At 53.0% G+C, this 12,656-nt stretch overlaps 7 protein-coding genes across 7 annotated transcripts; 4 read left to right on the top strand and 3 right to left on the bottom strand.

Moving 5' to 3' along the window:
- Nucleotides 1–488: 488 nt before the first annotated feature.
- J4E82_002563 (uncharacterized protein) lies at nt 489–1,223 on the top strand (the record flags this gene model as incomplete). Its single annotated transcript, XM_051728862.1, has 1 exon — nt 489–1,223. The coding sequence occupies one exon, from the start codon at nt 489–491 to the stop codon at nt 1,221–1,223; it is 735 nt and encodes a 244-aa protein (XP_051591380.1).
- A 368-nt stretch (nt 1,224–1,591) lies between these two features.
- Nucleotides 1,592–2,727, top strand: J4E82_002562 (uncharacterized protein; the record flags this gene model as incomplete). Its single annotated transcript, XM_051728861.1, has 2 exons — nt 1,592–2,519; nt 2,567–2,727. The coding sequence occupies 2 exons, from the start codon at nt 1,592–1,594 to the stop codon at nt 2,725–2,727; spliced, it is 1,089 nt and encodes a 362-aa protein (XP_051591379.1).
- A 457-nt stretch (nt 2,728–3,184) lies between these two features.
- On the bottom strand, nt 3,185–4,801 carry J4E82_002561 (uncharacterized protein; the record flags this gene model as incomplete). Its single annotated transcript, XM_051728860.1, has 2 exons — nt 3,185–4,704; nt 4,753–4,801. 2 exons carry the CDS (start codon nt 4,799–4,801, stop codon nt 3,185–3,187), a joined length of 1,569 nt encoding a protein of 522 aa, XP_051591378.1.
- Nucleotides 4,802–5,352: 551 nt separating this feature from the next.
- Nucleotides 5,353–7,119, bottom strand: J4E82_002560 (uncharacterized protein; the record flags this gene model as incomplete). The annotated part of the gene is made up of 1 exon (XM_051728859.1): nt 5,353–7,119. One exon carries the CDS (start codon nt 7,117–7,119, stop codon nt 5,353–5,355), a length of 1,767 nt encoding a protein of 588 aa, XP_051591377.1.
- Nucleotides 7,120–7,402: 283 nt separating this feature from the next.
- On the top strand, nt 7,403–8,933 carry J4E82_002559 (uncharacterized protein; the record flags this gene model as incomplete). The annotated part of the gene is made up of 2 exons (XM_051728858.1): nt 7,403–8,000; nt 8,050–8,933. 2 exons carry the CDS (start codon nt 7,403–7,405, stop codon nt 8,931–8,933), a joined length of 1,482 nt encoding a protein of 493 aa, XP_051591376.1.
- Nucleotides 8,934–9,089: 156 nt separating this feature from the next.
- On the bottom strand, nt 9,090–9,435 carry J4E82_002558 (uncharacterized protein; the record flags this gene model as incomplete). Its single annotated transcript, XM_051728857.1, has 2 exons — nt 9,090–9,305; nt 9,355–9,435. 2 exons carry the CDS (start codon nt 9,433–9,435, stop codon nt 9,090–9,092), a joined length of 297 nt encoding a protein of 98 aa, XP_051591375.1.
- A 1,103-nt stretch (nt 9,436–10,538) lies between these two features.
- J4E82_002557 (uncharacterized protein) lies at nt 10,539–12,376 on the top strand (the record flags this gene model as incomplete). Its single annotated transcript, XM_051728856.1, has 3 exons — nt 10,539–10,890; nt 10,945–11,283; nt 11,331–12,376. 3 exons carry the CDS (start codon nt 10,539–10,541, stop codon nt 12,374–12,376), a joined length of 1,737 nt encoding a protein of 578 aa, XP_051591374.1.
- Nucleotides 12,377–12,656: the final 280 nt, after the last annotated feature.

Below are 12,656 nucleotides of genomic sequence, written 5' to 3'. Positions count from 1 at the left end.
TCCCTGCTAATTGTTTACGCCACGCTAGCCGTCGCCTGCCATCACAACCCTCTCTGCACCCTCCTGTGTCACCACATGCATCTGACTGTGTTTCCGATTAGGCGGGTCGGCGATTCTACCATTGCATCTGAAATGTCCTCGCAACCTCCTCGTTTTGTGAATCTAGATAAGTGCAGCCTTGTCGCTACGTTCGGCACCTTACTCAAGTAGTCCATGGTCTTGAAGTATATCCACCTCACATAATCACTCCCTCGAGGACATGATTATCCAAAGTTCATCTAATCCATCAAACCACGGCTTTACGTTGGAACGCCGCGCCAAGGACCAGGCAACTGTCAGGCAATCATGACTGGCTTAAGGCCATGTCATCGTATGGGTCCTTTAGTCACTCCAAACTAACAACTTCATACATAAACTTGCCCGCTTACCCCAACATACTCCACGTAAAGCATTCCCACACCCACAAAACCATCTATACTACCTCCACCATGGCCAACAACAACGACGTAATAATAGCGCCTTTCGAGACCGAGCAAGATTTTAGGCAAGGACAGCACTGTCTTTCCGAAGCCTTTGGTCATCAGGCGAAAGATGCTGTATGGCGGCTGATGACACCAGGCTGGGACACAGACGAGGGACAGAAGAAGCACGCCCAAACCTTGATGAAGCGATGGCAATCCACTACCACCAACAAAGACGGACAACCCAACGCCATCTATCTCAAAGCCACTCTGCCTGAACCAGACAAGCAGGGCGAAAGACGAGTCGTTGGCATGGCCATCTGGAAGCAGTTGTCCTTTGTTGAAGGCTACGGCGATCCCTTTTCCAGCGACATGACTGCTGCTCTTGTCGACTACGATGAAAAGAACCAACGCTTTGCAACACAGATGTTCAATTCGTTATGGAAACGACGCATCGCGTACATGCGCGAGGTCGAGAAATCAGACCGCAATCCTCCAGCTATCTTCACCTTGGATATCTGTGCTGTTGACCCAGCATATTCGCGTCGCGGCATTGCTACCAAGCTGGTCGAGGCCGGCCTTGCAGAGGCAAAGAAGAGGGGTAACTTGGAGTGCACAACAGAGGGTAGCGCTATGGGGAGAGCCGTTTACAGGAGGTTAGGGTTCAAAGATGAGGGTACAGGAGACATTGAGTGGGAGGTCGATGAGGAGTTCAAGACCTGGGACAAGCCACCAAACGTCTTTTTGAGGACTGGTGCCTGATGGGTTACACTGATGGGCTGAGGTATTGTTGACGACCCGCTTCAGAACGCCGTACGTAACAAACATTCTCACATACCAAAATGTCATATCTTAGCCGCGGGCATCTCCGTTGGCGGCTGAACTACTTTCTCCGTAGCTTCTTGCCACTTGGGGAAGGTGGGATGTTGGACGCCGTGTAGGTGGGGCAGTCCGAAGTTACCCCACCAGGGTCTAAACACTCACAATACGTCTCAACTTCCAGTCTGAACAGTCTGCTGTGTCTGGTATCTTCTTCAAATTGTCAATATCGCGCTCGAGGCACTCACATACTGTCGCAGCAAGATCCAATAATAGAATTTGACGCGTAGAACGCGTCCCAATTAGCCAGCATGACGATCGTCGACATACACACCCATGTTTACCCTCCTAAATACATGGACCTCTTGCGTTCGCGAACGACCGTACCATACGTTCGAACATTCCCCGATGCACCAGACTCGGCACGTCTCATCATCCTGCCAGGCGAAGATGACCCTTCAACACCTTCAACCTCACGAGGCCGTCCGATTGGTTCAGAGTACTACGAGATCAAGGAGAAGATAGCCTTCATGGACCTGCACAAGATTGACAAGTCAGTCATCTCATTGGCAAACCCATGGCTTGACTTCCTTCCTGCGGAAGAAGCTGGAGACGCAGCGAAGAAGATCAACGACGATGTCAACGACCAGTGCTCACAGTACCCCGGCCGATTGTACTTCTTCGGCACCCTCCCACTCTCCGCATCGCCCGAAGTCATAACTGCCGAGATCGAAAGGCTGAGCACACTCAAGTATGCACGTGGTGTCATCATGGGAACTTCTGGTCTTGGACAAGGTCTAGACGATGAGAACCTCGACCCTGTCTACGCAGCACTGGAGAAACACCAACAACTTATATTCCTCCACCCACACTACGGCCTACCTACATCTGTCTACGGACCCCGAGCGAGCGAATACGGACACGTACTACCACTCGCACTCGGCTTCCCCTTGGAGACGACCATCGCAGTGAGCAGGATGCTGTTGAGCGGGGTCTGGGATCGGTTCACAAAGTTGAGCGTACTGTTGGCGCATTCTGGAGGTACATTACCGTTCTTGGCTGGCCGTATCGAGTCTTGCATCTTGCATGATGGGCATCTGAAGAAGCATGGCAAGACGCAGAAAAGGAGGGATGTTTGGGACATCTTGAAGACGAACATCTATCTGGATGCTGTCATTTACTCGGAAGTAGGCCTTGGAGCAGCAGTCGCTGCATCTGGATCTGATCGATTGTTGTTTGGTAAGTACATATGCTACAGAGCGTGAATTTGAAGCTAACAATAGTAGGTACTGATCATCCGTTCTTCCCGCCACTCGAAGAGGACGCGAAAGAATGGCATAGTGTGAATGCGAACTACGGAGCTATCTCAAAAGCATTCTCCACAGACGACAAAAAGGCACAAGATGTTCTTGGTGGTAACGCAGTGCGAATATTGAGATTAGACTAGTAATCGCTCAATCTCTGTGCCCCATTCATCTCTTTTCATCTGTTCCCGTGCTACTCATTCCTTAACTCTCGACAACAGCACCGCAAACGTAGCCTCAGAATCCCGGCAACGGCTAAGCCATGTGTTGCGCGACAGTAACTATGTGATGAGGTGTACGAGGAGATGCTGAGTGTAGTTGTGTCGTGGAGGAAAGAAAGAGAGGGAAGGGGAGCAGGCGAGAGAGAAACATCTTGAGCTTGGACCTTCTCTAGCGCAAGTTATGCTAGTAGCTGACGATGTTTTGAGCATTGAAGGGTTGCGTCGTGAAGGGAAATGGTGAAGACAGGAGAGGAGCAGGTGGAGCCGGGTGGCGAGCGCACATGTAGAGTGACAGTGAACATGAATACCTCGGGCGCGATTGATAAGAACATAAAAGTCTAGAATACCGTCCGCAGTCGTCTTGGATGCTACGTAACAATCAGGCAGCCTTAACATCGCCCTTTTCTTCTGCGACCTCTATCAGCTCATCAAACAACTGCTTCATCCACTTCTCCTCGCTCTTCAAAGTTGCACTGACAACCCTGATGACATACTGGCCACCCACAATGGTGCTTGTCAAGAAGAAATCTCCCTTGGCGTTGACCTTCTCATAAACTTCCTTCGTTCTCTGGTTGACCATTTCTCTATACTGCGCCTCAGCATCAGCATGGAAGTCATTTTGCAGGGCTTCATGCGCCGGATCAGCCTGATTCGCCGCCGCTGCGGCTGACGACCCCATCTTGGGCTTGACCTGGAAAGTCACAAGACCAAATGCTGGTTTCGTAGTCACACTAAACATCTCCGGCTTCTGCAGCAACAAGTCGTGGAAGTACTCTCCAAGCTTGACATGTTTGCGAATAAATGCTCGTAATCCATTGACTCCGTAGCTCCTGAGCACGAACCACACCTTCAAACTCCTGAATCGACGACCCAAAGGAATTTGCCAGTCTCTGTAGTCGGTGACAAGGCCTGACTCTGAGTGAGGGTTGCGGAGGTAGCTAGGCGTGATACTGTACGTATCCATGAGATCTCTCCGCTTCTTTACGAAGAAAGCTGAGCAATCAAAGTTGACAAGTAGCCATTTGTGCAAGTTGAAGTTGAAAGAGTCAAAGGACGCGAGGGGTGTGCATAGATGTTGGTATTCTGGGCACACAAGAGCGGAACCGGCATATGCGGCATCGACGTGGATCCATAGATCAGGGAACTCCTTGGCAAGTGCGGCGATACCCTCCAGGTCGTCGGTGGCGCAAGTTCCCGTGCTACCAATGGTTATGGTAAAGTAGAATGGCTCCAGACCCTTCGCACGACACTCTTCGATCGTTTTACGGAGAGCAGAGGCGGTGACGCTGAAATTGGACTCCTTTGACGCAGGGACACTGCGGTACCTTGTTCCAGCTATGACCGCAGCCTTTTGAGTGGAAGAGTGTGCATGTTCAGAACCTAGTGCAACGAGTTTCCCACGAATGTCCGCCGCTTTGTCCATGCGTTCTTCGCCTTCGGGCATATCGCCGAGCTTACGGCGGATGAGGCGTTCGCGGGCGGCAACGAGGGCTGTTAGCACGACTTCACTGGCTGTGCCTTGGATGATACCTCCACCCTCGCCATCGCTCAAGAATTCTTTTGGCAGGGCGATGAGCTTAGCTACCCAGTCCATGACTACGGTTTCGAGTTCGGTGATGGCGGGTGAGCAGATCCAGTTGAACGCTGCGGCGTTGAAAGCACCGCTGTACATGTCGCCGATCATGGCTTCGAAAGATGAGTTACAAGGAAAGAAAGCCATGAATTTGGGACTTTGCCAGTGGGTGAGACCTGGCATGATGACGCGGTCGATATCTGCTTGGATGGTTTCCCATGATTCGCCTTCTTCGGGGGTGGATGATGGAAGGAGTGGGCGGAGGTAGCCTGGCTTGACGGAAGGCAGAACTGGTCGTTCTTCCAGGGTGTCGTAGTATTTAGCGACTTGTACAGCGTTAGTAGATGCTCTTACATACGACAGAAGTAACCTACTCTCATCAATGGTACCTTTCGCCGCGTCTCGAAATTGTGAAGAATCCATTGTGGGGTAGTAAGACAGAACTAATAATGCCGAATTAATCACGGGGAAGATAAACGTAGCAATCGTATGATCTATAGTCTATGAGTCTGGAGATCGAACGTCGTGTACAAGATATATATTCAGTGTTAGCTCCAACTGTTAGGTTCGTGACGCTAAAATGCGAATGTCCGATGTCGCTAATTCCGCGCGAATTGCCATATTGGGTAAGAACGTCGTCTATGGACGGAATTGTCGCGAGTCTTTGTATACGTAGACCATGTAAGCTGTAGGGCGTAGGGCGTGAGATTTTTCTACTGTGGATTGCTTGGACGGAGGAATCCCTTAGTGGTACTTCTGGTATAGAAAGAAGCCGCTCAATGATTGGAGAGGGCTGTTGCCTGCCAGATCGCTCAAGGCACAAAACTAGGGGGATGCTATCGGTGCGGAAGAAAAAAAATTGGTAGTCTGAGATGTTGCAAAGTGAGATGCATATCATATATTGATAACGGGTATACCTATACGCCTCGCTATGATCATAATCCACTGAACATCGAAACGACTCTTCGTCTTCGTTAGTACCGCTTTGCCACTTCAACACCGATGTTCTCGTCCGCATTCGCAAAACCACGAGCCCTAGGCGTAGATTTGCCTGCCACGTCCTGAGGAGCCTCGCCCTTGTACTCCCATCCGCCGTCCTGGGTGAAGAAGTCGACCTCGTCGATAATGTCCCAAACAACATCTTCTGCAATCTGTTCCTTGTAACGCTCACCAATAGCCCGAAGTTTGCGACCGTCCGGAATCTGCTGCTCGGTTGTACCACCATCGACCATGTCCGTATCCTTCTCGCGCTGCTTGACCATCTCTTCTGGAGGACACCAGAAGTCGGGGCCGAAGTTGACTTGCGCAACACCACCATTGAATAGTGAGATGGCTGGCAGGTATCCTACCATGCCATCGTCGAAACCTGTCCTTGCGCCGGCCTTGATGGCCTCGACTGATGGTATACTGGCGGGCGGGAGGAAGGCTAGGAGGTTCTCAAAAGCAATTCCAACCTCCTCACCGTTCTTGTAGACCTTGATGTGCGAATGTGGCAGCGATCGTACACTGACATCTTCGTGATTTGGTGATGGATGTATCTTGGGTACTGGGCCGCGGTCGTGGTAAGCCTCGACCATCTTGGTGACCTGGTAGTCCAGCTGCTCGAAGTAAAAATTGCCTTTGTAGGGCACGGGTATGCGATCGCGGATAATGTCGATGGGCCTGTCGAAGGGATCTTGGTTGCTGACAGTGTCGAAGCCATCTCCCAGATCCACAGCCGGATTGTAGATGCCCTCGACGACTTTGCGATGCATTGATAGCGACGGTAGCTGAATCTCAAGGCCAATGACATCACCTTCTTGAACGTGCTGATCTGTAACGTACTCAACAGGCATTGGCTTGCCATGTGGGGGTCTAGCCTTCATGTGCTTGCTCTTTGCATTCTTGGGGAGTGGTTTGAAGATCTTGGAGGCGCGTGATCGGTGTTGGGCTTCAAAGCGGGCGTCGGTGATGCCGTAGCTGTAGCCATCGAAGCCCACGGGTCCGTCCAAAGGCGCCTCCCGCCTTGCCCAACCCATCCTCACGTGGGGGCCAGGCTTTGTCTCTCCCGTCTTGGGGTCGATGGGATCCTTGGGACCATGTACGGGTATGCCTCGTAGCACCTTGACCTCGTAGTATATCCTGCCTTCTCTCGCAACCACATTGCCACGTCCCATGCGCCAGCCCTTCTCTTGAGATACGATGGTTGCGCTGTTGTCGAAATGGAACCACCTGTCGCAGTCTTCGTGGCTCATCCTTGGTCCGTAAGGCCTAGAGTCGCTCTGTCTGTAGTACTGTTTGTGGCGGAACAGCGGGTCAGCGACGCAGTGCGTGTACTTGTAACCCTTCTTGTTCCAGGCAATATCGTGCGGCTTCTTCAACTCGGTGACTCCATCAGGCGCATACATGGGATTTGGCTCGTGGGAGAGCAGAGTGCTGTCTTTGGGCGCTTCATAGTCGGATGGTCTGGGCTCAGGAATGGAGTATCGCATGGGCGAGTCCGCTGAGGGGCGCTCCTTCTTGGACGACTTTGCATTCGGGGTGCTCTGTCTCGTGCTCGCTGAGGCTTCACGTTTCTTGATCGTCTCACGCTTTTCTCTCTGCTCGCGCGCTGGAGCTTTCGGTCTGGCACGGGCTGCCGCATTGGGATTGGGGTTGAGCGGAGAAGAGACGGCAGGCGCATTGTCGCCTTCGAGTGGTCGCCGCATCGGAGGCACAAGTGTGGGCGTGTTGGAGCGCGAAGGGGGGTGTGAGTCGGCCATTCTGAGGGATCGTGCAGCTGCTGGGGAAGGCGCGACAGCTGTGTTGATGGAAGGCGCGACGGCAGGCCCTAGACCTGCAGCTTCTACGGCGGGCCGTTTGGTACGCGAATGCACCCGCGCGGAAATCAAAATTTAGTGGGGTGTCTGGATTCTGACTTTGTCCAACTTTTTTTACTGCTGCGACGCTCGGTACACGTTTGCCCGGAACAGCACAAGTTCACGAATACTTCAGACCAAGTCATTGCGCTTTGCACACGCCACTCTTTGCGATCACACACCCACGATGCCGAAAGCGCCCAAATCACCCGGTGTGCGCGACCAGCGACACAACCCTCTAGCCGAAGAATATGCGCCCTCAGACCCATGGAAGAACAAGGCGCCGAAGCGACAAAAGCGAAACAAGAGCGACAAGGAAGACGACGAGCAGAAGTATGTAGACTCCAAGAGCTCGCGCAAAATTCTGGAAATTGGAAGAGAGCTGGAAGAGGAGGATGCGAGGGAGAACAAGGCCCGGAGACCGCAAGAAGCCAACCCAGCCTTTGACTTCGAGACACGCATGGGCGAGGATGACATGCCAGGGGAGGATTTGATCCAAGCCGAAGACGACGACGAGGCCTGGGGCGACGACGATGAGGAGGTGGAGGAGGTTGAAATCGATGCGAACGACCTAGCGGCGTGGAACAAGTTCATACCAACAGATGACAACCCTATCGTGTGGCCCGGCGAGGAGGCGCAACAATCTGGACCAGGCACAGATCTGGCGGCGCTTATTCTCGAGAAGATCGCTGCACATGAAGCTGGAGGCGAAGTACAGCAACCAGAGATTCAAGGCGGTGGTGCTCCAGAAGACGCGATTGAACTACCTGCCAAGGTTGTCGAAGGTACAGCACCCTCGTTGGTTAATCTAGTAACCCTACTAAGCTTGCACAGTATACTCAAAGATTGGCTTGATCTTGAGCCGCTACAAGAGCGGCAAGTTGCCCAAGCCCTTCAAGATCCTGCCCACGATTCCCGCCTGGGAAACCCTCGTCGCCATCACACGTCCTGACGATTGGACACCCAATGCTACCTTTGCGGCCACCCGAATCTTCATCTCCGCGAAGCCGCAAACCGCCCAAATCTTCCTCAACACCGTACTGCTACCTCTGGTACAACAGAACATCCGGGAAACACACAAGTTGAACGTGCATCTGTACAATGCACTGAAGAAGGCGCTTTACAAGCCCAGCGCATTCTTCAAGGGCGTCGTATTCCCTATGCTCACAGATGTCTCCTGCACACAGCGCGACGCCGTCATTGTAGCTTCCGTCGTAGCCAAGATTTCCGTGCCCGTCCTACACTCTGCCGCCGCCCTCCACCGTCTCTGCGAGATCGCTGCCGAGCAAATGTCTTCGGACCCGGATGCCGCTGGCCCCTGCAACATCTTCATCAAGACACTTCTCGAGAAGAAGTATGCCCTGCCCTTCAAGGTCATCGACGCGCTCGTCTTCCATTTCCTGCGCTTCCGAGGCGTAGGTGCAAGCAGCGCCGACGCCATGGACACCGAGTCGGTAGCAGGCGACCTGGGCAACACAGGCAAACTGCCCGTCATCTGGCATCAGTGCCTGCTTGCTTTTGCGCAAAGATACAGGAACGACATTACCGAGGACCAAAGAGAGGCGCTGCTAGACCTGCTGCTCACGAGAGGTCACAGGAGCATTAGCGCCGAAGTACGAAGAGAACTGCTTGAAGGAAGAGGACGTGGTGTTATGATCGAGCCACCTGCTGTAGGTATCGATGGCGACGACACGATGATGATGGCCGTCGATGCATGATCGAGGCAATGTTGGACTCGACTGTCATGAAGATTATGAGCATTTACCGGCGTTACTAGAAAGGGATATCTGCATTTTCCTTATGGGACTTCAATCGATACTGAATATACCCACATTCACATCTCGCACTTCTTACACTTTCGAGACAACACTCTCTCACTCGCTCTTCACTTCAGCCTTCCCTTTGTAGAATGCAACATACCCCTTGATCCGCTTCATGCTGTCCAATGGCTCCGGGTAGTACCAAGCTGCATCCTTTACTTCGGTCTTGTTGGTTGTAACGGTGTAGTAGCTTGCGTCGCCTTTATAAGGACAATGTGTCTTGGTGTCAGTGGGAGTAAAATGGTTGCTTTTGATGGTGTTGGGTGGAAACTGGGGTGTGTTAGGATCTATGCGAGGATACCGGAAGAGAATATAGTACGTAGATGTTCCCGTCAACGACTTCGTAGGTGTCAGTTTCGGCCACTACGATCCCATTTACAGTTGCGGTTGCATGAGGCATGTTTGGGTATTGAGTTGGAAGTGAGCTGGATCACGGAATAATGTTTGGATACTTGAAGTTCCAGCTAGGTGGTGAGTGCGTTGTGAAGTTGTGTAGTGGTTTGGAGGGGGAAGGTCTATCGATAAGCATGCGAGCGGGGTGAATGCATGGCATCATCATTCTTGTTTGTAATATGAGCTTACTATACACGACGTTGGTCCATGTCTTTCGGTCCCGTCGTTTGCTATGTTGATGCTCTACGGTAGACGACATTGATCGCCTTGCGTGGTCGTGTGCTCAGAATGTTGCACATGCTGAGTAACGATAAGATAGCTAGGGTATCAAAAAGATACCAGGAGCACGCAACCAAGGAAGTAGAATAAGTACGCACGAGTGCAACAAGATATCAGGAACGAAAGGTGGAATTAGTCAATTAAATCCATGCTGGTCCGTGTCGTCTCGGACGATCTAGGATGGATACTGCTGACCACAACCGTGGGAAGCGGGTCCGCAAAATCACGACTTCTTCCCGTCAGGTATGCAGGTTCGCTGAGGCTCCATGGACATGCGGCTCGGCTAAAAGGCACCGGAAGCCATAATTCATCCCTCCGAGGCGCCGGGTGCGCACTGCAAAAGTGCATGTACATGGCTGACCACCGGAGTCGGTGCCGAGCCGATGCAGCGCAAGACCATACCTTGTTGAGCTGAATAATGGAGCGCAGAAAGAATCGTGTGTGTGGTGAGTCAACTTGCGAACAGTTTGAGTGGTATCGCTGGACGCGGGTCAGAGGGTCAGCCGCAACAGCATTGCGAAATGCAAAACAAAGCGTGGGAGTGACGGATGATCGGCCTCGACGAACTAATGGTAGCAGTCGGCTCTACAAATAATTCGCGTGTAGTAGGCGTGGACACGGCAGGGCGGGCTTTAATTGGAACAGGGCTTATCTTTTGGCGCAGAAGCAAAGACCCCTGCTGGACGTCTTGGTAGGGTGTTCGTCATCGCTAAGGAAAAAGTTGACTTCCGCGCACTCTAGAGCCATCCTCAACACCTTTTGTTCGCCTTCCCTATCACCTATATCCAGCCATTGATTTCGTGAAGCTCTCCCGCGGCTTCCTCCATCCCAATGGCACCCAACATGAGGCCGCTCGCCGCTTCTGCCAACGTCCTCTCGCAGGTTCAGCTGGCTGGACGCAGGAACTTGAGCACACAGCGCCCGTCGCTTATCGCCAACAGGGCGCAATGGACTCCCCGGCCTACCCAGTATCAGATTGCTCTCCGCCAGTCTGTCCGCCAGCAGTCAAGCGGCGCGCCCAAGCCCAAGCCCAAGAGGTTCCGCCTCCTGCGCTGGACATGGCGCCTCACCCAGCTCTCCGCCATCGCCGGCCTTGGATACGTCGGATACGGCATTTACGAGACTCGCAACCCCGCCGACCAGCCGCCGCCTGACCCAAGCAAGAAGACTCTGGTTGTTCTCGGTGAGTAGCCGTTAATCCATTGTGTGTTTCTAGGACGCCACTGACACGCGACAGGTACCGGTTGGGGCTCCGTCTCTCTGCTGAAGAAGCTCGACACGGAGAACTACAATGTCATCGTCGTCTCCCCCCGAAACTACTTCCTCTTCACTCCTCTCCTTCCCTCATGCACTGTCGGCACCATTGAGCACCGCTCCATCATGGAGCCCATCCGCAATTTCTTGCGCCACAAGAAGGCGCAAGTCAAATACTACGAAGCCGAGGCCACCAAGATCGACTACGAGAAGAAGGTTGTCTACATCAGCGACGACTCAGACATCAAGGGCGACGTCTCGCAGACCGAGGTTCCCTTCGACATGTTGGTCGTTGGTGTTGGCGCTGAGAACGCCACTTTCGGTGCGTCATTTGCCCACTTTGACCTGAACAAAGCTAACATGGAACAGGCATTCCCGGTGTCAAGGAGAACGGTCTTTTCTTGAAGGAGGTCGGCGATGCTCAGCGCATCCGAAACCGCATCATGGACTGCTGCGAGACCGCTACCTTCAAGGACCAGTCTGACGAGGAGAAGAAGCGCCTGCTACACATGGTCGTTGTTGGAGGTGGTCCCACTGGTGTCGAGTTCGCCGGTGAGCTCCAGGACTTCTTCCACTCTGATTTGAAGAAGTGGCTCCCCGAGATTCAGGATAACTTCAAGGTCACCCTCGTTGAGGCTCTGCCCAACGTCCTTCCCATGTTCTCCAAGCAGCTCATCGACTACACCGAGAAGACCTTCAAGGAAGAGACCATCACCATCCGCACAAAGACCATGGTCAAGAACGTCACATCAAAGTTCATCGAGGCTGAGTCGACCGGCCCTGACGGCAAGAAGCAGCTCGAGAAGATCCCTTACGGTCTTCTGGTCTGGGCTACTGGTAACGCTCTCCGACCCATTGTCAAGGACCTCATCAACCAGATTCCCGCACAAAAGGACTCCCGCCGTGGTCTCGCCGTAAACGAGTACCTCGTCGTCAAGGGTACCGAGAACGTCTGGGCTGTCGGTGACTGCGCCGTTGCCAACTACGCCCCCACTGCCCAGGTCGCCGCTCAGGAGGGTGCTTTCCTCGCCCGCATGTTCAACAACATGGCCAAGACCTCCGAGATTGAGGGCGAGCTTGCCGAGCTCTCCGTTGCACAGGAGAAGGCACCAGGAAAGGAGGCCCGTGACAAGGTCTTTGGCGAGATCAAGGCTCTGCAGCAGAGGCTGAGGAGGATCAAGTCTATCGGTCCCTTTGAGTACTCCCACCAGGGTTCGCTCGCCTACATTGGTTCCGAGAAGGCTGTTGCCGACATCTCATGGTTCTCTGGCAACATTGCTTCTGGCGGTACCATTACCTACATCTTCTGGCGCTCGGCATACCTCAGCATGTGCTTCAGCACCCGTAACAGGATATTGGTCATGCTTGACTGGGCCAAGGCCAAGTGCTTCGGTCGCGATGTCTCGCGTGTCTAAACGCCTTTCTTACCATTGGCGTTCCTCCTTTTCTAGAGATTCCCTAAAAGTTCGACTTCCTGAAGGGCAAATGCCATCGACGACGGCGTTGCCAATGTATACAACACACACCTCCCGGCTTTTCTGTACGATTACCAAGACATGTTTTGTATAAGGGTGTGATACCTTCGCAGTAGGGGGGGCTCTTCGGGTTTTCGGTCTGGTTACATTTTCTTGTTGCTAGTCGAGCTCGGCGTTCTGGTGCCTTTTTCTTTGTCAAGGGCGGTTTAGATAGATGTAG

Source organism: Alternaria postmessia, assembly GCF_024291825.1.
Source record: "Alternaria postmessia strain BMP 2775 chromosome Unknown scaffold_10, whole genome shotgun sequence".
NCBI classification, from domain to species: Eukaryota; Fungi; Ascomycota; class Dothideomycetes; order Pleosporales; family Pleosporaceae; genus Alternaria; species Alternaria postmessia.
The sequence above is the reverse complement of the archived record's forward strand: the minus strand, read 5'-3'. Positions and strand labels throughout refer to the sequence as shown.